The sequence below is a fragment of the Hippopotamus amphibius genome, chromosome 9 (genome assembly GCF_030028045.1).
Source record: "Hippopotamus amphibius kiboko isolate mHipAmp2 chromosome 9, mHipAmp2.hap2, whole genome shotgun sequence".
In the NCBI taxonomy this organism is placed as follows: domain Eukaryota; kingdom Metazoa; phylum Chordata; class Mammalia; order Artiodactyla; family Hippopotamidae; genus Hippopotamus; species Hippopotamus amphibius.
The window spans coordinates 35232400-35256062 of record NC_080194.1 but is presented as its reverse complement, the minus strand read 5'-3'; the positions used below and the strand labels follow the sequence as shown (position 1 = coordinate 35256062).

The 23663-nt window shown below is 46.5% G+C and overlaps 3 protein-coding genes and 2 non-coding genes across 9 annotated transcripts in view; 3 read left to right on the top strand and 2 right to left on the bottom strand.

Annotated features, from left to right (window-relative positions):
- Nucleotides 1-4964, bottom strand: part of TRIM66 (tripartite motif containing 66) — a 57305-nt gene extending 52341 nt beyond the window's left edge. For 2 of the 3 annotated variants that reach the window (XM_057695251.1, XM_057695254.1), the window contains exon 1: nucleotides 4636-4964. The gene's annotated coding sequence lies outside the window, so the exon portion shown is untranslated. Of the gene's footprint in view, nucleotides 1-3981; nucleotides 4090-4635 lie in introns of those variants that run through there. The other variant, XM_057695253.1, reaches the window with a different exon arrangement.
- A 2352-nt stretch (nucleotides 4965-7316) lies between these two features.
- RPL27A (ribosomal protein L27a) lies at nucleotides 7317-10308 on the top strand. Its single transcript, XM_057750143.1, has 5 exons — nucleotides 7317-7403; nucleotides 7806-7869; nucleotides 8302-8377; nucleotides 9050-9224; nucleotides 10136-10308. Exons 1-5 carry the CDS (start codon nucleotides 7401-7403, stop codon nucleotides 10262-10264), a joined length of 447 nt encoding a protein of 148 aa, XP_057606126.1. The 5' UTR covers nucleotides 7317-7400; the 3' UTR covers nucleotides 10265-10308.
- On the top strand, nucleotides 8539-8668 carry LOC130829548 (small nucleolar RNA SNORA3/SNORA45 family). Its single transcript, XR_009047572.1, has one exon. It is a non-coding gene; the product is annotated as a small nucleolar RNA SNORA3/SNORA45 family (small nucleolar RNA).
- LOC130829549 (small nucleolar RNA SNORA3/SNORA45 family) lies at nucleotides 9901-10029 on the top strand. Its single transcript, XR_009047573.1, has one exon. It is a non-coding gene; the product is annotated as a small nucleolar RNA SNORA3/SNORA45 family (small nucleolar RNA).
- A 6145-nt stretch (nucleotides 10309-16453) lies between the features above and the next one.
- DENND2B (DENN domain containing 2B) overlaps nucleotides 16454-23663 on the bottom strand; it is a 152762-nt gene continuing 145552 nt past the window's right edge. For 2 of the 3 annotated variants that reach the window (XM_057750140.1, XM_057750142.1), the window contains 6 exons: nucleotides 21136-21313; nucleotides 20809-20850; nucleotides 19735-19846; nucleotides 18728-18967; nucleotides 17792-17878; nucleotides 16454-17230 (listed from right to left, as the gene is read on the bottom strand). In XM_057750140.1, coding sequence (XP_057606123.1) covers nucleotides 17196-17230; nucleotides 17792-17878; nucleotides 18728-18967; nucleotides 19735-19846; nucleotides 20809-20850; nucleotides 21136-21313 — 694 coding nt within the window. In that variant the 3' untranslated portion in view covers nucleotides 16454-17195. The other variant, XM_057750141.1, reaches the window with a different exon arrangement.

Genomic DNA, 23663 nt, shown 5'->3' with positions numbered 1-23663 from the left:
TGGGGGAGACCAGGCTTCTTGGGGCCCAGCAAGATGCCACTAAATAAAGTAATGAGTGGGCTTTCACCTCTAAGTCATTCTGATGCTCTAAGGGCAGTTACTTCCCAGAGAGCAGCCACAGTAACAGCCCCGGTGGAGGTGAGGGCAATCTCTCTTAGAAGGTTTAAATGTGGCTGAGTTTATTTCATTAGACTTTGAGAATATCAAGCCTTTTAGTCTTAGAACTGCTTTACATATTTTAATTATTGAGGACCCCAAAGAGATTTTCTTTATGTGGGTTATATCTACTGCCATTTACCATATTATAAGTTAAAACTGAGATAATTTTAAAATATTAATTTATTAAAAAAACAATAAGCCTATTACAAGTCAACATGAATAACATACTTTTCAGGAAAAATTAACTACTTTCACATAATAAATTTAGTGAGAAGAGTGACATTGTTTTCCCCTTTTGCAGATCTCATTAGTGTCTAGCTTAGAAGCAGGCTTTCCATACCTGTTCTGCAGTCAATCTGTTACATGTTGTTTTGTTTACAGTATATGAAGAAAATCCAGTTGGAAAAGATAGGATTATTTTAGTAGCCTTATCAGATAATTGTGGATTTTCTTCTTTGACACTACACCAAAATTTAACAAGTGGTAGTTTCTTAAAGGTTAGTTGTAATGTGGAATCTGAAACTACATCAATGAACTTTTCTTACTCTGTTACATTAACATCCACTGGTCTATCTTACACTTGAACTGCTCTTTTACCCAGGAATAATTTTTATAACACCAAGCACTGGTGTTATACTGGTTCAATGATTTATACAGATGCTCCAAATATTGACATGGTTCACTAACAGAAAAAAAACACACTCTTCAATACCACCTCTAATTGCACCAGAAAATTCTGTAACTATTATGAAGTTGTCAAACTCATGGAAGCAGCTATAACTTTAAGAGAATTCTAATTTTTGTTTGCAAACTCAAATTTTTATCATTGGCAACAAATACTGTCAGTTTTCTTCCTTGAAATGATAGGCTCACTTCATTTTTTGAGAAAATATCTGCCAAATTCCCAAGCCTGAATAATCACAGTTTGTCTGTCAATTGTCCTTTCAAATAAAACTAGTGTTCTACAAAAATAATAATAGTAGTAATAATAAGGCTAGTGCCGTGTACAACTCAAATAGTAGCACAAGCGCAGTTCCTCACCAAAAGCACAGGTGCTTTTTGCATATGCCAATTACTTCACATAGAATATTAAAAAGACTTGTATTCAAGAATTGAAATTTAACAAAAATGGACATTTTTCAGTGAAACTGGCTCTTTTCTTTTTCTTTACAAGCAAATGCCTGGCAGCGAAGAACACACTGACTCATACCAGCAGTGTTACATACCATCTTTGGCTTTGGCACCATCAGTGCAAGTGTCAACCCAGTGAAAATGGCAAATAACATCTTAGTATTACTCTGAAACTTGTTTTGGCCTTGTGGAACCCCTGAAAGGGTCGCAGGGATCCCCCATGGGCCTTTAGACCACACTTTGAGAACTGCTGCAGTAAACTCTGAAAAACAATTCTGGGCATTTGAAGAGGTGGCATGCCTTTCCAACACCAGTGGGCACTACCCAGGGTAAGAATATAAAGAAATAAGTATTTCATTTCTGTCTTAGAAGAGCAATTGAATTAACTCTGAGGGTAAAGGTTAAATTAAAGGCACAGCAATGAGTCTCTGATTTGAGGATAAGGGGAGAAGGTCAAATGATCTCTTTTCTATCCCCTTCCTCCTTTTCACCATAACTTAGCTCCTCCCTCTCCTTCCTATCTCTCCTGACCTGGGAAAGTGAAGGGGATAGTTCTGGCAGAATGTACTGAAGCCAGGGGTAGCCAATTCAAATGCCTCCAGAGGCCAGCCACAGAGCGAGTGAAGAGCCCCACCTAAAAGTGTTGCCAAGTCTTAGTTTTTTCAAAGCACCAGAAACCCAGATTTTTATTTAAATTTTTAAACGTTGGCAACCAATTAAATTTTAAAAAACATAAGAAAACAGCATGGGCCAAACAAAATACACCAGCCATCAGTCTGTGACCTCTGCTTTAAGTCAGAAGAGACCTGAGGTAAATGAAAGATCAAGTGAAAGATAGGAAGGACAGTCGGGAATCCTCACATATATTAACTTGCTTACAAACCACCCCCTTTTAATATCCCACACCCAAATGTGAGAGAAGGGAGATAGTAAATGGGTTTCTGTAACCTTGCCGAAGGATATTAGAGCAGAATTTCAAAGATTATTTGCATGGGTAGTACAGAACAAATTATCATCAAAATAGTACACATTTTAAGGGAAAAAATGGGAGGGAGAAACATCAGGTAATGAGAGAGCACCTACTCTATGCTAGACTGTGTTGAATGTGATATAGTATTTGTTTGTTTACTTGTTCGCTGTCTGTTTTAGACACAGTCCTGGGGCAGGATTTTGTCTTCTTGTTCACCATGGTACCTATATATAGTGCCTGAACATAGCACACACTCATTAAATATTCCTAAAATGAACGAATGAATCTTTATTTTTTCATTATATGTACAAGAAAACTAAGACTCAAAGAGAATATGCTACTTGTTCAAAATCATTCAGCTAGTGAAAATAGAGGTAGGAAATGAACCAAAACTTTTGTGATCTTTCCATGAATTTTATCATCTAAAATTAAATTAAAACCCAAGAGCAATTGAATTTGTTGTGCTTTTGGATGAACTGCCCTCAAAGATCCTGGCATTCCTCCCTTCACATTTTGCTATTTGGAGTTTAATGGCAGTGGGGTTTTCCACTCTAGCTTCCAACAAAGCTGTTAGGAATGCATTTGCCACGTAGTACAATGAGATTTTTAGAAAATCTATCCAACACAGAAAAGGACTCTTAGTCCTCAAGTTATATTTATTTTTACTTTGTAATGAAGAAAACCTTGTGTGGTCCTATGAATTTTCCCCTAAATGCCATATTGCTGTATATCAAAAACTACTGATAAAAGCAAAAAAAGAAACAAACAAACAGACAAACAAAACCCCTGAACCTGGTGTAGTTTAAATTGGAAACCATACACGCTGCTGATGCATAAATTGGTACAGGTACAATCCATTTGGAAAATATATATAGCAACTTAAAATGAATCATAAAAATGTTCATACCCTGTAATACAGCAATCGCAGTCCTGGGAATTTATCCTAGACAAGTTATTCAACAGAAGAAGAAAAAAGCCACATATACACAAATGTTCATTGCATCATTTTCTCCAATAGCAAAGAAAACAAGAACAACAAGAAAAAAAAGAAAACAAAATACATGAGAAAACAGCTTAGTAAATTATAATACATGCTGAAGATAAAATACTCTTCTGCTGTTAAAAATAATAATCATGAATACTGAGTAGTGAAACAGAAAAAATGTGATAGTGTTAAACAGAAAGCAGAATACAAAAGGATTTGTATACTATGATCAGAAGCTTTGCAGATAGCTATGTCTCGACATAAACAAAAACTGAAAGGTAATATTCAGACATGGAAACAGCATTGTAAGGTATTATAATTTGAGATGTTTGTACTTATATATTTTTTGAAAATTTTCTTTCATATTTTACTGTCTTTTCTGTTACATATAAGCTTTTAAATTCTTTCTGAAGTAAATTTGAATTTCTCACTTTTTCTCGAATTCTCACTCAGAAAAGACATCCTGACTCTTTCAATCTTAAATTAACAATCCTCTACTTGAAAAAGGAAAGCAACATGATATTTCCAAATGTCCAAATCTAAAGAGGGAGAGCAAGAAAACAAGGCTGGATGCACGCATGCTATTGCTGCTGTCTGAAGGACTGCTGATGAAATCAGGAATCCAGAGAGGAGAGGAAAAGAGAGGGACCATCGGGGCCCTCTTCAGGTGGCAGTGTGTTCACAAGGCCACCTGGAGAGAGGGCCGAGGGAGCAAAAAGGTCAGCACTGCACATACCTGCCTCACCATGCCGCTGCCTGGCATCCTCTCCCTGCTGCTCATTTCACAGGCATTTTCTGAGGCCCTGACTCTCTGGGGGGAGCCCAGATGTCTGCGATGTCACAAGGCCACACTCTACTTCAGAAGAGATGTCACAGAGAAAGAGGCCTCTCAGGGGTCATGTCTAGGATCACACCCCATGTGCCTGGTGGGGAGGGACAGGTCACCTAGTGCCTCATGTCTGGCTGCTACTTAACTTAGCATATACAGAATTCAGCTCTGTTTGCTCTCAGAGCTGGTTGACCCACACTGACAACCCCCACAGAAGCCTTACATTAAAGCTACACGAGCTGGCTCGAAAACCAAAACGAGACAACTGTCCAGGGCACTCCCCCGACCCTGGAGATCAAACCACCAATGAGAAGGATGTCAGGTGAGCACAAACTCAACAGAGAGTGCCGGTCCACTCAGGGAAGCCCTCCACTCCGATGGATGGCCTGAAGGATAGGATGTAACCCCTCTGTAACCAAGGAATCTGACAAAACTATCCAGAAGCAGTGTCCCACCAACCAGACTCTACCTCCATGCCCTGGGAAGTCTTGGTCCTTGCTCCAGTCCCTATTTACTAGACACCTGAAGGTAACCTTTCATTCCCAAAACTGCCCAGCTTACCTCCGTTCACAGACTATCTTCCCAAGGGTAGTTTCCAGGTAGCTCAGCTCATCACTTGTGCACCTACTGGCCAGTTTTGATGTCACATAGATGATGATCTCTTCCTGGGCCTTGCCCCCAACTCTCAAGGCCTCTCTTGCTACTGGTAACAGACAGTATGGGATTAAGGATTGAAGGAGTGAGACCATAATGCTGTGAGGTCAGAGAGTGGGTGGTCACTGAGGTAAAAAAGGGAGGTCTGGAGAAGAAAGACAAAAGGCTACGCCCAGCCTCTATATCTTAGCAGCTCTATAGCCTCTGGCAAGTTAGTCAGTCTTCTGTGCCTCAACTCTCTCATTCATAAAATGGTGCTAGTAGAGTTGACCTCTCAGGTGGACAAATTTTGTAAACTGCAGTGTATTTGGCTATTCTCACTGTGGACTGGAGTGTTCTGGGAAGACACAAAATGCAAGGTAGGCCCTGAAGGTTGAGAAAGCTTCAGGACATCTGGTCAGGAAGAAGATAAGTACTCCAGGCATCAGAAATGGCACTAGCCCAGGAAAAAACGTAGACGGGATGTACCAAGTTTGGCTGCAGTAGAAAGCTAGTGTAGGGAAGAAGCTGAGGTTAGTTTGGAAAGGCAAGTGGGCTGTATTCTGTTGGTAATAGGGAGCTATTGAACTTTTTGATTCAGTAAGTGAAAGGATGAAAGTTATGTTTTGGGAAGATTAACCTGACAGAGGTGTGAAGGATGGAGGGATTGGAGGCGGGTTAGAACGCAGGCAGGGTGATCACAGGAAGATGCTGAACTCCAGATAAGAGATATGATGAGGGCCTTAACGAAGGCTATGGCACAAGGGCTAAAAAAGGAGGAAGGAGATTTGAGAAATAGGTATAGAAAAAAGAACATGGTGACAGCATATTAGAGGGAAAGAATACCTGGTGACAAGTCTCCCTGACATCACTATGTAGGTGCACAAAGCTGCTCACCAAGATACAGAATAAAGAAGGCACCAGTGAGCGGGGAAGATCAAAGCCTGTGGATATGTCTACCTAGGCTGTCTTAGAATGTCCAAGGGATACTAACCAGAAATTAACTGAATGTATGAGTGTGGAGCTCAGCAACCACATTCAGAGATGTTGAATGTGATGTGAACTGATGCCACCCAATAGGAGTTCACCCAAGAACACTGTGTACTATGAAAAGTTAAGAGGGGCAAGGACAGAAGGCTGAAGAACGCCTACATTTAAATGGTGGACAAATTTAGAACCTGAAAGGAAGACAAAGAAGTAGCCAGAAAGATAGGAGGAAGGCAAGAGATTAGCTAGAAAAAGTCAAGCAGGCACAGTACAACAGAGAACAAGTGGTATGAGGAAGAGTCCATTCAGTTTGGTGTTTGGTTAATTGATGACCCTGGTAAGAGCAATTTCATTGAAATAATGGGGCTGAGAGCTGGACTGCAGTGGATTAAACAACGAAAGGGAAGCTAGCAAATGGATAGGATTTGTGGACTATCCTTTTGGGGAGCTTGGCTGGAAAGGAAAGAACAAGGGTGGTAAATAGAAACAGGGAAAATTTAGGATATTTTAGCTAAAATACATTTTAGCTGAAGGGAACAAGGCACAGAAAATACACACAAACACACACTGAGTAACTGAAGGAATGTGATCTTGAACACTGGCTGAGATTTAAGATGGGAAGGATGCCTCCTGCACTTTAGTTTAGAATGGGAGGTGAGGGGAGTTGCATTCATTCACTTAACGATCTTTTGCTGAACATGTACTACATGCCAGGAGCTAGAAGTCCATGGATAAAGGAAAATAATCCTCCGGCCTTTAAGAAAGTTGGTCTAGTAGGAAAGACAAATGTGGATCAACAATTATATAAGAGCTATGCACTGGATTTTGAGGTGGCACAGTGAGGGAAGGTGAGCAACTATGACTGAAAGGGTCAGAGAAGTATTACAAGAGGAGACCCTTGCACAGGGTCCAGATTGAGCAGGCGTTCTCTGGTCCAGGAGACGAGGGGGTCACGGGCATGCCAGTGAAAATCAAAATGTGGCAGGTAGAAGATTTATAGGGTTTGGAGAATAAAGGACCCCAACCAGGCATAGAGGTCCCTGAACTGAGCACGCCCGGGACGATGGCACGAGGGCAAAGAAGAAAGGAAGACCCTGAGCCCACTCAGCAGTGTGGGCGAGCAGGTCCCGGAGGGTGATAGAGACATCTGACTTTAAAGGGAGCAGAGACACCGGGTGGGCACACTGAGGGTCACACAGTGCCTCGCGGCTCCTCACTGCGTCCAGGGGACAAGCAAGCAACCGCTACCGCCCGGGCCGAGCCGACCACCAACACAGCGAGACGCGTGGGGCTGCTCAGGGGCGGGTCAGTGGGTGAGCAGCTGAGAAATACGGTAGCCCCGGCGGGTTCCTGGTCCGTGGCGCCTGGAAAAGGCCCCAGCCCACCTGGACTGCAGCGGCGCGCACTGCAACGCCCCGAGCCCCGCCTCCCGCGCCCGCGCTCGGCCTCCGAGCCCCAGCGCATGCGGAACTGCACAGAGAAGGATCTCTACCCCCGCAGCCTCAGGAACAGCTACGCGACTGCAAGGTCAACCCACAGGAAGAGGAAGCGACAGGACGCGAAACCTCGCGAGACCCGCGACGCCAAAGAGGCCCCGCCCGCTGCCCGACCTCCCGGACGGGAAGTGAGGAGGATTGGCTCCGCCCCCGTGCTCGATAGCTCGCGAGACTTTGCGGAGATCTTCCTCTTTCGCCTCGGCCGCCGACATGGTAGGTGATTCTTTTGGTGCGTCCGCGTAGTTGCTGGCCCAGGGCGCGAGCTTTACTCACCTTGCAGCCCAGGAAGTTACTCCCGAGCTTGGCCCGGTCTTCCAGGCCGAGCATGGCCAGCCGCAGGGCGGGGTGGCCGACTTGGGTCAGGGGCGGGGCGGGGAGCATGGGGCCGCGTGTTCATCCTGGGGTTCGGATTCTCGAGACACGCGGGCCCGGGCGCCTGGGCGCCTCCCTGATGAAGCCTGACGGCCGCGGGCCAGGCGGTAACCTCAGCTTTGCTGCAGGCGCCACAAAGCACATCGTTGGCCCTCAAGCCTAGAGGCCCCTCACAGACGAGCAAGCTTCCCCCCCCGCCCCGCTTCCCTTAGACCTTATCACCAAGTACCTTTCCTCACACAGCCATCCAGACTAAGGAAGACCCGGAAACTTAGGGGCCACGTGAGCCACGGCCACGGCCGCATCGGTAAGTGCTGTCTCCTCATCCTGGTCGGCCTTGGGCTGTCCCTGCTGGCTTGTCAAGAAGTAGATAGCTTAGAGAGGTGGGGTTAGTTAGAGCTTTGTATAGTCGAGTCAGGTTGAATTTGATCATTAGCTGTTGGCTTTTTCTTTGAGAATCCTCTAGTGCTCCAGTTTTAGAGAATTTCGCATCAGTTGGGGGGTTGGAAATTGAGCGCGGCCGAGTATTGAATTGGTTGAAGGCATGAAGTACTGTGTTAGTGTTGTGATGTGGAACGCTGCAAAGTGATGTGTATCCCAAGAATCTTGAAGGAACGGCATTGCGGGAGGAGATTTAATTTAAGCAAAGGCACAGGACAGAAGTATGGGGAAATGGTTTTGCTAGAAGTGATGTTGAGAGGTTGGAGAATTTTAGCCACGTAGCTTTGTGTTCCTGCAGGTAAACACCGGAAACACCCGGGAGGCCGCGGTAATGCTGGTGGCATGCATCACCACAGGATCAACTTTGACAAATAGTGAGCTTTTCAGATTACTTGTACTAACACTGACAGCTTTGGATTTAGGGGTAGAGGGTAGTTAATATCTTCCAAGGGGAGGCAAGCTTCTTACCACCCACAGACCTTGCCTGTTGCTGGTTTCTGTCACGTTAATATTTGATGTGAACTGAGAACTTGTCATCGAGGCTAGAGTCACACTTGGGTATCGGCTGTTGCCTTAGTGTGCTAGAGTCCTCGAAGAGTAACTGCTGACCTTATTCACTGGCTGTGGCCCTCATGGCATAGTCAGTCACCAGGTTAGTGACATGGCATCAGGTGGACTTAAACAACTGTTAGATCCACTTATGCCCGCAAATTAGGGGGGGTGGTATTTTAACTCTTTGTTTAGGAGACCTGTGTTACAGGAGTGTGTAGAAGCTGTCAAGTGACCTGAATTCTAGGCTTGGCACTGTCTCTGACTTTCTCAGTGACTTATTCTGCTTACATGAAATAAGGCTAGTCTTTTCCACCAGATAGTCTTTGGTGGCTTTTTAAAGATTTGTTTTATTCAACAAGTGGAGAACCTGCTATGTCACTTTTCTGCACAGGTGAACAACTTATACTGTGGGAGGAGGAGATGGACTGTGGAAATGATAAACATAGCTTTTTAATTGGAATGAGGTAATGGGAATGGTTCCCTTCTTTTCCCAGTCACCCAGGATACTTTGGGAAAGTTGGTATGAGGCATTATCACTTAAAGAGGAACCAGAGCTTTTGCCCAACTGTCAACCTTGATAAATTGTGGACCTTGGTCAGTGAGCAGACACGGGTAAATGCTGCGAAGAACAAGACTGGAGCTGCTCCTATCATTGATGTGGTGCGATCGGTGAGTGAATTGAATACTTTCTGCCTTTATGTGCCTCTCAAAATTCTAGGTAATATACTTGCACCTGAAGTCTATACCCAGCTACTAACTAGAATTTCCACGGCTAATTCACTGATCAAAACTGAACTCTTGTTCAATTGTGATTCATGCAAAACATTTGAAGAGTAATCCTTCCACTCCCTCATTCATTTACTTCATTTTTCACTTGAATTTTTATCTAGTCAGTTATCTTATTCCTCCTGTCAGTGCTGTGATTTGTACAGGTTTCTCACCTGAACTATTGGTGGTAACTTAGGTCAGCTGGCTCTGGTCTGTCTTAGACAAGATTACATGAGGCACAGTCCTTGACCCTTGTTTCTTACAGAATAAAATCCTGATGTGTCCAATTGTTACTTAAGGGCCAGCATTATCTGAAGAGATTCTCCCCTTGCCCCCCAAAAAAGACATTTTTGTATATCATTAGGAGTTCTGGTCCTTTTGTCAGCCTTACCCCCGTGGGTACGGAGGTAGTCAGAACTCTGAGGGGGCTTTCAATAAAGTTTTAAAATTCCTTTTCTCAGCCTGTACGTTGAGCAATTCTGGTGACTGTTACTTCTTGGAGCATTGCTTGGAAATGTGATTTTCCTTTTTTGCTTATCAAGTGGTAATCGAATAGGAGAAAGGGATTTGAACTCTGCCCGAGACTAGAGTCACATCCTGACAGCTCTTGTCCTGGTGTGCTAGAGTCCTCGGAGAGAATCTGCTGGTCTTGATTTACTGGTGAGGGCAATCAGTGCCCCCGGGAGTGCCCAGATCAGAAACATGCCCTCCTTGGCTCCAAGATGGAGTGGATTGATAGGCATCTTTCTTCATACCCATCACAGTTGGTGACTGCCACGGTGCATTATAAACACTTTTTTCTGTTCTTCTAGGGTTACTACAAAGTTCTGGGGAAGGGAAAGCTCCCAAAGCAGCCTGTCATCGTGAAGGCCAAATTCTTCAGCAGAAGAGCTGAGGAGAAGATTAAGGGTGTGGGTGGGGCTTGTGTCCTGGTAGCTTGAAGCCACATGGTGGGAGACTCATTAAATGTTAACAAGTGCTTTTCTCTTCTGGTCTGAGTGTAGGTTCTTCTACGTCCCTACCTGTACAGAAACCCACCTAACAGGTTCTAAGAGTAAGGATATGAGGACCTGGGCTCCTCTGCCAGCTCCCCTCAAAATATGGAAGAGAGCACCAGCACTTACAGGTCTTGGCTGGTTACCTAATTTGAAGCTTCTCACTTACAAAGTGGAGATGATACCTGTTGAAAATGTGTATATCTTATCATTGAAAGGCCTACTGGCATTGTATGTTCCGAATTTATGAGTGGGAGAATGTGCCCTTAACTGTTCCATGGTGCTCAAGGGGAATGCAATTTTAATGGGACATGATCTTAAGATTTTGATGAGTCACACTGGAAAGATGGGACAGTGATGGGATAGAAGTGGTTCTTTGGAACTTACTTTCTCAATCTACGGTTCTTCCACCTGGCTTCTTTATCTCAAATCAAACTATTTTGTCATAAACAAAATGTTGGGATGGGGCCCAGCAATCTGAATTTTAAACACCAGGGCTTTTACCCATCAGAGTGGTTTGGATTCTGGAAAGCAGTTGTCGGGATTTATTGGTCCCTGTGCATAGGAGTCTTAATGTTTAAAGAAGTACATAATGAAATGCCCATGATTTTCTTTCTGGTCTGAAGTGTATCTAGTAGAAAAATTGGGGGAATGCTAAAGGTCAGAAACTGGAATCAGGTTTTCTAGGGTTTGTATCTCCTACAAAACCAAGAAGACATTCCAGTCCCTGTGTGCAGTAGGATGCTCTTAGAGCTCAGTAAATTATAATTTGCTATAGTTTCCCAAGATTTTTAAAGTTTTCTGACCTATAATAAAACTTGCAGGCTAGAACCTTGACCCAAGAATAATTAAGATGGCACTTAAGCCTACTAAAACTACTGTTAGGTTTAGTTTGGTAGAGGGTTGTTTCTGTTTTGCTTTATGGGATCAGAAATGGACTGGGAACCATGACTTTCTATGGGACTAATTTGTCATGACAACCCTTAGGAGATACGGGGGATGATCAAAGGTAAGGAAGCACAGGGGAGGAAATTCCATTGATTTTACAATGGACGGTTGCTAATAACTGGATCATTTACATTTTCTATTGGTACTGATGGAGAAAGGTAAAAATGGGTTTTCCCCTTACTGTCTTTTGGAGGACTTACTATATGGGAGCTTTGATTCCTACTAGACATTGAAGGTACAGAAATGTGTAAATACAGTATATTAAGATTCAGGCTAGATTTGAAGTTTAGGTTTGTACCTAATAGCTGTGTGACTTAGGCTTAATCCAGTTTTCTCATCTTTAAATTTAGATAAAGCTACCTACTTAAGGATTGTGTGGATTAAGTAAAATGGAAAGCATTTACTAAATTTTTGTGTTTAGCTCTTAGTAACCAGAATGTAAGTGAACTGTTACCAGAGCAGGCAAGTCAGTTAACCTTGGTGTGATTCAGTCCATGGGAAAGTGGTCTAAAAACAGGAAGGAGGAAGAAATGCATTTAGGAAACCCAATTTGGAAACATTAGGCAAGTTTGGGAAGTGCTAATGTGGCAGGTGAGCCTGGAGTGAACAGGTACTCTGGCCAGGTTGAAGTTTAGGCATAGAGCTACAGTGGGAGGGTGGAGGCAGGACCATGAGGATGGAAGACAGGATTCAGAAGACATAAGGGACAGACCCGACTTGGTGTCTGACTGAATTGGGGTGGGGCTGGCAGCAAAATATGGTTTAGGGGAGGATAGGTGGTCAGTAGACCCTTTATGGGTAACTTCCTCCCCAGGTTTCATGGCTGGCATCTTGCAGCATAACTATCGTGAAACTGGATGGGACAGTGCTCATCCCAATCCTGTGTGGAGGTGCTGCTGCTGGATGTGGTACATAACGAAAGTTACTGATAGGGAGACATTCTAAATAGGGAGGATGCCTCAAAAACCATCTCCAGGCCTGGAGAGTACAGCTACCGATCTATGTGAACTGCCATGTTCCCGCTTGCTCACTCACCATTGTCTACGGGTAATTGGGCAGATGCTCTGAGTACTCCCAGATAGTAATGTTGCCAAAGGAAGCTGGGTGACTGGTGGAAGAGCCAAACAGGTCCCGAGATAATGAAGGACACAGACTTAGAGCCACCACTTATCTTTTATAAGACCAAAGGCAATTATATTTGAGGGTAAAAGGTGCCAATGCTGAGATACAAAATGTAGCCAATGCATAGGAGAAGTTCATGCATGAGACTCAAGCTTTGATTAACCTGTCCTGTTAGGCACAGAGGTCTGTTCTGCCACCTGGCTGATAAGTGCACGATGTTAATGAGGTTCTCCCAAGTATGGGGAGCAGAGTTTTTAGCAGGTGCCCCTCTCAGTGGCCTTCAACCTTTTGTTCATGAACCCTCTAAGATAATTGTGGAAAATATTAGGTTAACAGCTAGATTTTCTATAAGCTTTAATTGCTAAGGATACGTCTAGCCTAATGTGTGTGTGCTTTAAATATGTTGTTAAACCTCGGAGCTGCAGCTGTAACTTCCCAGTTTATGGGAGATGTCTGCCACGTAATTTGCAAAAGTCCTCATTGTCGAAACCAGGTAAATAGGATTTAAGTTTTCAATTCAGATAAACATTCCTATTCGATGGCTAACTATCCCAGTAGCAGCCAGCCCGTAGGATGAAGATCAGCCAAAGGCATGCGCCACCAGCGGGACGCATGCCGCGCTCGTCTGCCTACGTTACGGGGCGGGAGGCTACCGGGGTTCCGGCGGCTGGAGCCCTGCGGAGCTTGGTGCTCCGCTCTCGGTGGTCCCTTCCGGCCGACCTCGGCGCCCTCACACCAACCACACTGCGTAGCCGTCCTCCTCTCCCGAGTGCCTGAGCCACTTCCGGAAGGTGTGAGCTGATTCCGGCGTCGCTTTGACCTCCCACCCCACCGCACGGCCGGAAGCATGAGCGGCGCCGGCTCCGCCATTTCCGGCAGGGGGCGGGGCTAGCGCGCCGACGAGGCTGGAGGTTTAGCTCCGCCGGGGTCCAAGCGTGGGGTGGGCTCAGGGCAGAGGTCTTTCAAGGTGGGAATTTCCCGATCTCTCAGAGTTAAGTTGTCCCTGGAAGATGAGAGTTCGAGGTACGTTGGGCTAAAAAAATAAAATGCTTGTACGTGCACGGGAAGGTTCTGGAGGAACAGCACAGAGAAGGGATTTCCTCATGAGTTTTGGAGGGTGAGGAAGGTGATGTATACTTTGGTACGGTTTGAGTTTCTTGCTTAACCAAATGCATATTACTTTCATATTAACGCAATATAGACAAAATAACTTTTAAAATAGTCAATGGTAGCTTGTCAGTGCTGACAGGTAACATTTTCTCTTATTCTAGAGCTTCATGACCTTTTAAATTATACCCACCCCTACAGGCAAATAAATTTAAGATAATATTGTTTTTAAAAAGCCCAGGCTTCTCATTTCAACACCGTATTTACCAAAGCATCGTAATTTACTGAAAAGAGCATTTAGAAGGATGTTCTGGCGCAACCTGCCCAGCTCTAAAAGTTACCACACTGGTTACAGGAGAAAACCCAGGGCCTTTCTTAACTCCAGAATGGAGGAGGGCTGACAGTTCACAGGCACTTGGGACTTCTGGTAGAGGACACAGTATTGCGCTGCCCCTGAACAATTTCCCAGAAAGGTTTAGCACTTGTTTTCAGTAGTGGCAATACCATCCTCTAGGGGGACATTCTGTAAATGTATGGGAGCATTTTTGGTCACAATCCCTGGAAGGGAAGCAACCAGAGATGCTTGAAGTCCCTCGACGTATGGGTTGATTCTAAACAACAAAGAAAAATCTAGCTTAGAACCTACCTTAACTTCATTTTACACACAATCAAAATCAGAAAGATGTGGTTTTGGTTTTTTGTTTGTTTTGGTTTGCTTTTTTGCAGTTTTCATATACTTCTCAGTTTTCCAGGATTCCAGCTATTGTTTAAATCAGGGGAAGTTCGTGGTGTTTTGTTTAGAATATTGCCAACATTGTTAATTTCAGAAAACTCACCAGTGGTTAACACATACTTAGTAGTTGCGAACTCAACACTTTTTCTGCATGTGTAGCAGTTGCATTCACAGTAATTTTATGTACAGCTATAAACATCTGACTTCATTATATCTTCTAATACAGTTGTGCCCAAGTATTTACATGTTTAAATACACATTATTTTATAACAAAATACTTTCCTTTTATTTCTCCCCTTTTATATTACAGTTAAGACTCTATTACAGTTAAGATAGGTTTAGGTAGGTTATATTATCTATGAATTTCATCTCAGGATAGTAAAGGGGGGAGTGACAGTATTTGCTCTAGAAAAAGAATGTTGGATCTGCTAGGATTGAGGACCATCAGTTTAGGGGTCCAGAGATCATGTGAAAGCAAAACTTGGAAAGAAGCCCTAAATACTTTTTGTTAACCCCAAACCAGGCCCCCTGGACACAGCCTCCTCTGCCTTCCAGATAAGACTTCATTCATTTATTTATTGTATTTATTGGCTGCGTTGGGTCTTCGTTGTGTACCCAGGCTTTCTCTAGTTGCGGCGAGCAGGGGCTACTCTTCATTGTTGTGCATGGGCTCCTCAGTGCCGTGGCTTCTCTTGTTGTGGAGCGCTGGCTCAACAGTCGTGGCTCATGGGTTTAGTTGCTCCGCAGCCTGTGGGATCTTCCCAGACCAGGGATTGTCCTGCAGTGGCAGATGGATTCTTAACCACTGCTGCACCACCTAGGAAGTCCCCAGATGAGACTTCTGTGCCTTGCCCATAGCAGTCACTGTATGGGACCTTGCAGCTCATTCCAAGCCATTGTGTGCCAGAATCAGTTTTCTAGATTGGGATGAGAGCTGTGGCCAGAGGAGGAGGAGAGAACCCCTAGGGTTAAAATGCACTGTATTTTAAAGCTACATAAAAGTTACAGATTTAAAAAAAATAATTTACACCTGTGTATCTTGTGATCTGATCATATGTCAGGATTCTTTGGAGCCACATTAAAAAAGGGAGCGGAAAGGAGGAAGAAATAGCACCATTCGTTACCTACTATTTTATTAAGGAATCCACTTCTAGGACTCCTGAAGCCCAGGCTGAGTTAACAGTGACAAGTTCTGGAGGTATCGACACCCACTTGGGGCTTTCTGGTTATAACCACTGTCTTCTCTCTCTACCTCAACTGAAAACCCAGACTCATGAGGCCTCAATCCCTGCCCTCCTATTCCTGAAAGATGCCAAAGCCAACTATGTAGAAAGCTTTTTCAGAGGAGAGGATGAATTTGTTTTCCCAGAAGACAAACCCTCTGCTTTATGAGGCAGACAGCAACCCTAAACCATGGACAGGTTGGGACCTGTGCAGGCCTCAGTGGAGATGGGGAAGAGAAAGAAAGGGGACTCGGCAAGGCATTTCCTCCTGTTTAACAAGTAGGCTAGGGCGGAAGGACAGGAGAACTTTATGGTTCAAATCCTGCCAGACCGAAAGCCAACACCAATGAAGAAGGTTCCAGATTAAATGCCTCATCCCGGGAATTTTCAAGGTCTCAGCTCTCTGAAAGCCTTGGGGTGGGTAGAAAGCCTAAGCCACCCATATTCCCCATCTTGCTTCTCCTTGCTTTTCTAAGGACTATAGCAGAATTTTCTGTATGCACACCTAGACTTCCAATGGAAAAAAAAACTATTCACAGAGTGACACAGAAGAGCCATAGACAGCAGGCCAGGGCTATGAGCAAGCCCTGGGTTGGCTTTAGCTGGACCTGACTCCACCAATGTTACGATACCCAGTGATGTCTTAAGGGTTTCACACTGAATAGGAAAATGTTAAGATTCACCTAATAGTGGTGCCAAGCGGTAATGAGCATTCTTTCCATCACTGGAAGCACATAGAATTTGAACAGTTGGTTAATGGAGAGGGAAGCTGAGCTAGAGCAATGATTAGGTATCTTCTAAGACCAGTCATACAGCTCAGGCCAGAGAACTCAATTTCTGGGGAGGGAAAAAAAAAATTCTGGGGAGGACAGTGACCCCACACTAAAGCTAAACTCTTAAGTACTCAGTTCCCTGCATGAAGGTGTTTCATCCCTGATTGGCCTGCCTCAGCCCATCCCCCTGGAGATAACTCTAGATAATAAAGCCAAGAAACACATGGGGCTCTGGGCCCAAACAACTATACACTGTTTATTGAGAACACCCGTAGATGATGGGAAGGAGGGATGCCCTGTACCGCATCATGGCCACCACTGACTGGGAGCTGGGCCCGGAGAACACTAGCAGAGCTGGGGGGTGGGCTTCCCATGACTCACTGACCATCACAAAGGTGGGAGGAATAAGAGAAGGCCAGGCCCAAGAGCCTGGTACCATGCTGCAAATGGGAATGGATTGGCCTTTGCCTTTCAAAAACAGGATTAGGGGAGGGACTACTAGAAAAAAATAGAAACTCTAAGATTAAAAAAAATAGTCCTGTTCATAACAAGACAGCATCTGCTCTCCAGGGCCCGAGACTGGCAGCAGGGGCCGCAGGCAGGCAGGTCAGGAGCCTCCAGGGGAAGATCAGTGGTTCGGCTGAGACAGTCAGCTGCACATAATTGGCCAGTCACCAGCACCCAGCAAAACCTCACCCATGCTTGGGAAGGGCAGGAAAGCACCCGGCCCCTTGGGAATATACAAATATTTACCGGATTCTCTTTGCTTGTTACAAAAACAGATAAGAAAGCTTACAGCAGATTATTTACAAACAGTATCCTGGGATATTGTGAAGGCAGAGGTGGGCTGGCTTGGAGGGTGGGGTCTGTGAGGGCAGAGCAGCCACAGCAGCCCAGAGGGTCCAAGGCTGGGCCGCCTCCCCAGGCTCCAGGCTCTGCAAGGCACTGGACTCTGTTACTGGGAAAGGGGCTTAATTCTTCTTGTGGAGGAACTTCATTTTGTTGCCTGTGGGTCAGAGGAGGGCAAGAGTGAGAATGTTTTAGTATCATCTCTTCCAACAGCCCTAAACCCTCTCAGTGGGAGAGAAGGATTAGAAAGACCAGATTACAGCTAGATATGATCCAGGATAGTGAAAACACTAGAGCTCTAATTAGGGCACTGGTATTAATCATATATGGCTCTGGGCAAGCCATTTAACTTTAAACTTTTTTGTTCTCAATTTTCCTTTAAAAGTGAGACATGCTACAATTCTATGATTTAGTGGGCTGATCTCTTTTAAGGGCCGGGAGGTTTTTCAGAGAGGGGCAGTCTGGCACTGCTACTTTTGTAGTGGACCCCTTACAGCCTCGAGGGAAGCTCACTGGTCCTAATGGCCCTCGTGTTCACTCAGGAAGGAGTGCACCCAAAAACACCTGACTTAGATGAGGCTCGGTGAGATCTCTTCCCGTCCTGTCTACAGTCCCGATACAAATACCCACTGGCATTGGTTTAGGGTAGTCTGGGGTACAAGTCCTCCAGCCCTTCCCTTCTTGCTGAACAGGTCTCATCAGTGACAAGGCTACTTACCCAAACCACGGAGAAACTTGTTCATTCCACTCTGCTCAGTGTCTGGGAGTTCCTCTAAATACTGCTCCACTCGCTGCTCAAAGAGGCCTGGGGAAGAGGAGAAACAGGAACAGGGAAGAGAACAGTCACTGGAGGGGAGGCTTGGATGGGGACCAAAGGGCACAGATCCCAAAAAGATGGAAGCCAAAGGTCTGATTATAACTTAGGAGAGCATTCCTATCAGAATTCAGTCTGGCTCATCAAAACTATTATGAATGACATCTCACTGGTATTCACTGCTGATGGCAAGAGGCCTTTGCCTCCCAGTGCACGTTCCTGAGCTGAATTATGGCAAGGATGCCACTCCTCGTATCGGAGCTGGTCCCAAGTGGACACCTCTCCAGCTCCTTTTAAAACCACTTTACCATGCTGTTTCAAAAGGTTTGTTACACTAAATGAATAGTATTCGTGGACAGAAGAAATAAGAAATAATAACCCTGAGGTGAGAAAGGTCTTGAGATGAAAAAGCCCTAGAGTGAGCAGAGCTGATGAAATAAAAGAGATAAGATAAACTTTGTGCTCTGAGTGCAGACCGCTACCAACCTAAGACAGAGCTAGCTCAGTTCTCTTCAAGGGCTTTCTCAACCCTGGATTCTCTAAATTGCACAGTCTGGTCTTTTTCTCTGAATAAGGACCTATGAATGGGGGGATAGGTGCCATGTGGCTCCAGCCTGTGCCCAGCCTTGTGAAGGCACTTACTGGGGAAGTAGGAAAAAGTGCCCTTGGCAGTCTCTCTCAGAAGAAAAGGGATGTTAGGAGGCCTGCCCTGGCTGATACCCAAGAGCTTCCTGATGGAAGCTCACCAGCGCCTGGCTGCTCAGTCCTGCTGGGAGCAGAAAAGCTGGAGGACACCTGATATCCCCCCAGAACCCGCCATCCCAGCTCTTCTGGCCTTACCCTTTGCCCGACACTTTCTTAGCTCCCTGTCTTGGATGAAGCCAGCAAACATCTGAGACTCCATGAAAACTTCAAGAAAACGGCGGATGCTTTTAGAGGCCACAGACTTGCGGAAGGCCTCTCGCTGAAAGGCTCTCTCCCCCTTCTCACTCTGGGTCAGGAAGAGGGAGTAGTGCCCAACAGTCTCCACAAAGAACCGGATAAACACCTCCGACACCAGCCCATTGAGGGTATTACATTCTGGAAGAGAAAAGAAAACCTTTGAGGTTCAGGTCAAGAGCCTGCAACCTCAGCCTGCAGCTGGTGTTGTATCCCTCTCCTCAACTAAACTCCAGCTTTAGCTCTTATCTGTTCTTGCAGCTTTAGCTCTTGTGCTCCCAGGCTTGTAAGGAACTCATGAGCCAGGAGGCTGGGAACTGTGCTCTGAACAGGGAAGCTGGCAAATAGTTGCTGGATGAATGAGAATGGAAATCAGAGACCAGAGTGCCACTCCCCCCACACCCCTCACCCTCGGTGGTTTCTCTGGCTTCACTGGAAGAGGAAGTTCCCTCCATCTCCTGTAATGGCTCAAGGCAAGGCCTGAGAGGGAGGAATAACTAGTGTCTGGTCAGCAAGAAGAGTCTTTGTGGTTGCCAGTTGTCTCTGAGGTTTATTTTTTTTTCCCCCAAACTTCCTGAGGTAGAGAAGAATTAGAGGCAAGTGGGTAGCTTTGTAGCCTGGGCCACCCTAGAAGCAGCCTGATATTGTTTAAATTTCTGAACTCCCTCTGATAAAATACCACACTACTTCTCCCCCCTCAGACCCAGTCAAGCTGTAACTCCCTGAACCACACTGGTAGTGGGGCTAGAGAATTCTAGGCTAAAGTGAGACCAAGGTCCTACACCTGAGCTTCATTAGCCAGAAGGGTCTGGTGCATAGAAGCAGGGTCCAGGCCCCATGAGGCCCAGGCCCAGAGCAGAAGGAATCTGGGACCAAAACTGATTCTGCCTAGGGCAAGCTTCACTCACCATCGTCGGAGTCGCTGTCAGAGTCCTGGGAGATCAGTTCATTCTTCCTCTCTAGAGCCTGCTCCAGAGCCGCCTGTAACTTCCTAGGTAACAACGTGTCCTCATCATCCATCTGCAGGAGAAGGAAGCCGCACAGCGACACTGACTAAGCACGCGCTTTGTGCCAGCCCTGTTTGAAGAGCTTGAATATATAATCTCATTTAATTCTCCCAATAACCCTGATACTATTATCAACCTCATTTTAAAATGAGAAGCTGAGGCACAGCAAAAGGTTAAGAAACTTGTCCAAGGTCACAAAGATAAAAAGTGGTGGAGCAGGTGGCATTCACTGCCCAGGACCAACAGGGGTTCCTATCCCAGCACCACGGTGAAGTCTCCCCAATTCCTCCATCTTCGGCTCCAGCGGGGAAGCACAGTTGGCAGGGGGCGGGGAGCCCAGCCTGTGTCTCAGCATGAGGTGAGGCTGTTGTGCCTGTCTCTCTATTCTGGTTCAGGGTACCTTGACGCTTTGTACCCAGGAGTTGTAGCTCTGTCAGTGGTGTGTAGCAGACTACGTTCCCAAAGGCTGCGGCACTGGGTTGTGCTCCTTCAAGAGAGCCAGGAGGATTTCCACCACTAACAGAGGCTTTTTGAAGTTGACAGTAATTGCAAACCTTTACATTCCACTGCGTTCTGTGTGTCATGTGTAATCCTCCAGCAGCATTTCAAGGCAGGTGTTATCACCATGTGTGTTTTAGAGATGAGGACTCTGGCTCAGAGAAGTTCAGAGGCCTGTCTAAGATCATATGTCTCAAAGGGGGCAGAGGGCAGAGGTCAAGCCTTTGGATCCAGGCCATGTTCTTCATTCTCCCACACCGCCTTCCAGAAGCTGAGGATGCCGACCAGAACAGCAGGTCCTGCTGAGGTCAAGACTTCTCAGACCAGCTTCTCCCCACCCTTGTCTATTGTGTGAATGTGGAACCCAGGGGGCTCAACAGTCAGGTGGAGTCGTGTGTGTGTGACAGTGTTGGGTGCTCTGCATCAAACAAGCACCCACCCTGGGGCAGGCCATGCTCTGCAGCGTCCCGTTCTTACCTGTCGAATGAATCGGTCAGACCCCAGATTCACCATCAGTGCCTGAGAAAGAGTCACGAGGGGCAGTGATTCAGGATATGAATCCCTTCAGTGCCCTCTCCAGCCTCCAGGCCTCCTGGATTCCCAGGGTCAGATAACAGGAATAGACCTCCCAAGGAGAAAGGATTAGCTGGGTACACAAATGAGAAGATCCCAGCAGCCTTGTCCCCCACCCCTTCCCCTTCTGCCCTTCCCTCCCGGGGTTTTCTGTTCCTTACGTCCCTTTCCCACCCCCCCACCCCACCCCACCCCCCGCCCCGACCCGGGCCAGTTCCCCAGGTGGCCCACCTCCTCCACAGGCAGCTCCTTCAGTTTGGGGAGGGAGCTGGAGAGCAGGCCAACCAGGAAGGGGGTGGGACAGCAGACGATGTCGATCATGGAGGCTGGGAGGACAGGAATGAAGGTGTGCTGCCAGGAGAAGGGGTAGAGCAAGGCCACCACCGCATGGGAGCAGCTGGATAGGGTACTGGTAGACAGAGAGACAGACAAAGCACTAAGCCCGGGCCCAGCACCTTCAGGGAAGGGGAGTTAGAGCCTGCTGGGCCAGGCTCAGGACATCTTTTCCTGTTAAACCTCCCAGTGCAACAAAAATGCTAAGGAGGCCCTGGCCTGGGCCTGACCTTGCAGACTGGTGAAGCCCCCACATTCCCACCGCTCGGGGCCTCAGGGACAGTGGTGCTACCTTTGGTGGCTCTACCTAGAAACAGCCATGAAGGTTGAACACACACATACACACCCCAAGAGCCACCCAAATGCACAGGTGGGCCTGACCTAGTGTGGGAGTATCAGCGCAAGCCAGGGAGTACAAAGGTAACCTGCGCAAGGGTTGATCACAAATTCATAGTAAGAGCTGGAAGGTCCTACAGAGGGCATCTTACCAAATGCACATTTTACCACTGGGGCCATTGATACCCAGGCTCATTCTGGTCATAAGTGGCAGACCTGGGACACAACCAGTTTTCCTGTCTCCCAGCCCAGTGTTACTTCTACCATTCCTTCCTCTATCCATCCCTCCCTCTCCTAGTTGGCAAAAGTGGTCTGACTGAGGACCATTCTTACCCACTCCCATCTTTCAGGCTCCAAAAAGCCATAGGTCTCAGTGGGGTCATCCCTCTCTTGGCCTAGAGGGGGCTCCAGGCCTCCAGCACCACAAAGGCTGGCTGTCCAAGCAGAATGACCAATGGGAGACGGGAAGGAGAATCTCCAGAGTGCTAACTAGAAGGCACAGAAGTGAGTGCCGAGGGATAGTATGGGTCACCAGTCAACACAGGAGACACACTTGGCTTGAACCATCCATCTTTCAGGAGAAGAGTCAAAAGCACTTGCCTAAGGGCCATATTACAGATGAGGAGTCAGGCCCAGAGTCAAGTTCATTCTCAAGCCTGCCTTTCCCACCCTGTCTCTCCACATCTATTGGTCCCACCTATTAGCTATGAAAGTCCTGGGCTCTGCTTGATCAACTCCAACAGGCATTCTCAGCCTTCCATGACTAATGTGCGCTAGTCAGAGAACATGGTTCCAACCCATGACAGAAACAAACCCACTTTTCTAGAAGGACCTTTGGATGTTCACAAGTGTTTTGGCAGCCAGTGCCTTGCTTGGCTGTCCTGCCACCCCATGGACAACTAAAATACTGCTGGGCCTTGAGACAGAGACACAGGTATCCTGGCCCACAGGAACACCTAAAATGTGAGCAATAGAACATAAGCTGGCACAACTTACTGAGCCCTGACCCCAGTCCAGGCCTGTGTGCCCTCACTGGGCTGCTTCCTCTGCCCCTCTTCAGTCAGAGGCAGACCCTGAGCAGGGAGGACGTCTTTTCTAAGACCCGACATTGGCAGGACTTGAATGCCAAGCCAGGCCAGATCAGGGCCCTGGGGTATTTTCCTTCCAGAGCGGTCCAGGAATGTGTTCAGAGGCAGCTGCAGCCACAGAAAATAATCACTGTATTCACAGCCCTGCTGGAGCCAGGCTGAGGGGGCTGGGAGTGGCAAAGAGGAGGCTCTGCCCTGGATGAGGGAGTGGAACCTTCAAGAAAAGAAACCTCGGGGTCCAGGCTCTGCTAGGGGCATCAAGGTCTGACTAGACCGGAGCCTCACAGCTAGGCAGCCGGGGCTGTGCAGGCAGACAGTGAACATGGACGGCAGAAAGGCACAGACGCGGCCCCAGGGATCTGCCATACCCGGCTGGTGCCAGCGGCGAGCTCGGTCCCTTTTCAAGGCCTGATGGGCCCAAGATGTACATAGAACTGTGGTTACAGAAACACTGAGGCTGTGATGGGAAGTGGGGGGCAGTCTTCATTTCTAAACCTCTCTGGAGAAGCTAGAAGCTCTGATTTTTCCTCCTCCTTACTTCACCTGGGCTCCTGCCCCAATGCCCTATGAGGGCATTTGGGAGTCTATTTCTCCTGCTTCCCTCAGGACCCTCTCATACACACAAAAGAAAGACCCCAGGGATCCTGAGCTTACTGCGGGACAAACCAGGGAGAGGATTTTTCTTTTCTGCCCCTCATATCAGCACCTGGCATATGTTATGGCACACAGCAGATAGCTTAATAAATGTCCAAATGACTAAATTAATCCCATCACTCTAAAGAAACTACTGCTCCCTGCGATGCCATCTTTGACAAAAAAAATATACAATGTGTTGCCAAGATCTGATCCTCTCATCCCTCCCTGTCCCACCCGCTATATATACTCTTTTGCTATGGTCTGAATGTTTGTGTCCTGTCAAATTCTCTGTTGAAATCCTAACCCCCAAATAGGATGATATTAGGAGGTAGAGCCTTTGGGAGGTGCTTAGGTCATAAGAATGGA

Excerpts from the sequence above, each read along its gene's own strand:
- RPL27A (XM_057750143.1), top strand. Across the intron at positions 7,870-8,301 it reads CCACGGCCACGGCCGCATCG|GTAAACACCGGAAACACCCG; the intron begins GTAAGTGCTGTC and ends GTGTTCCTGCAG. Across the intron at positions 9,225-10,135 it reads TCATTGATGTGGTGCGATCG|GGTTACTACAAAGTTCTGGG; the intron begins GTGAGTGAATTG and ends CTGTTCTTCTAG.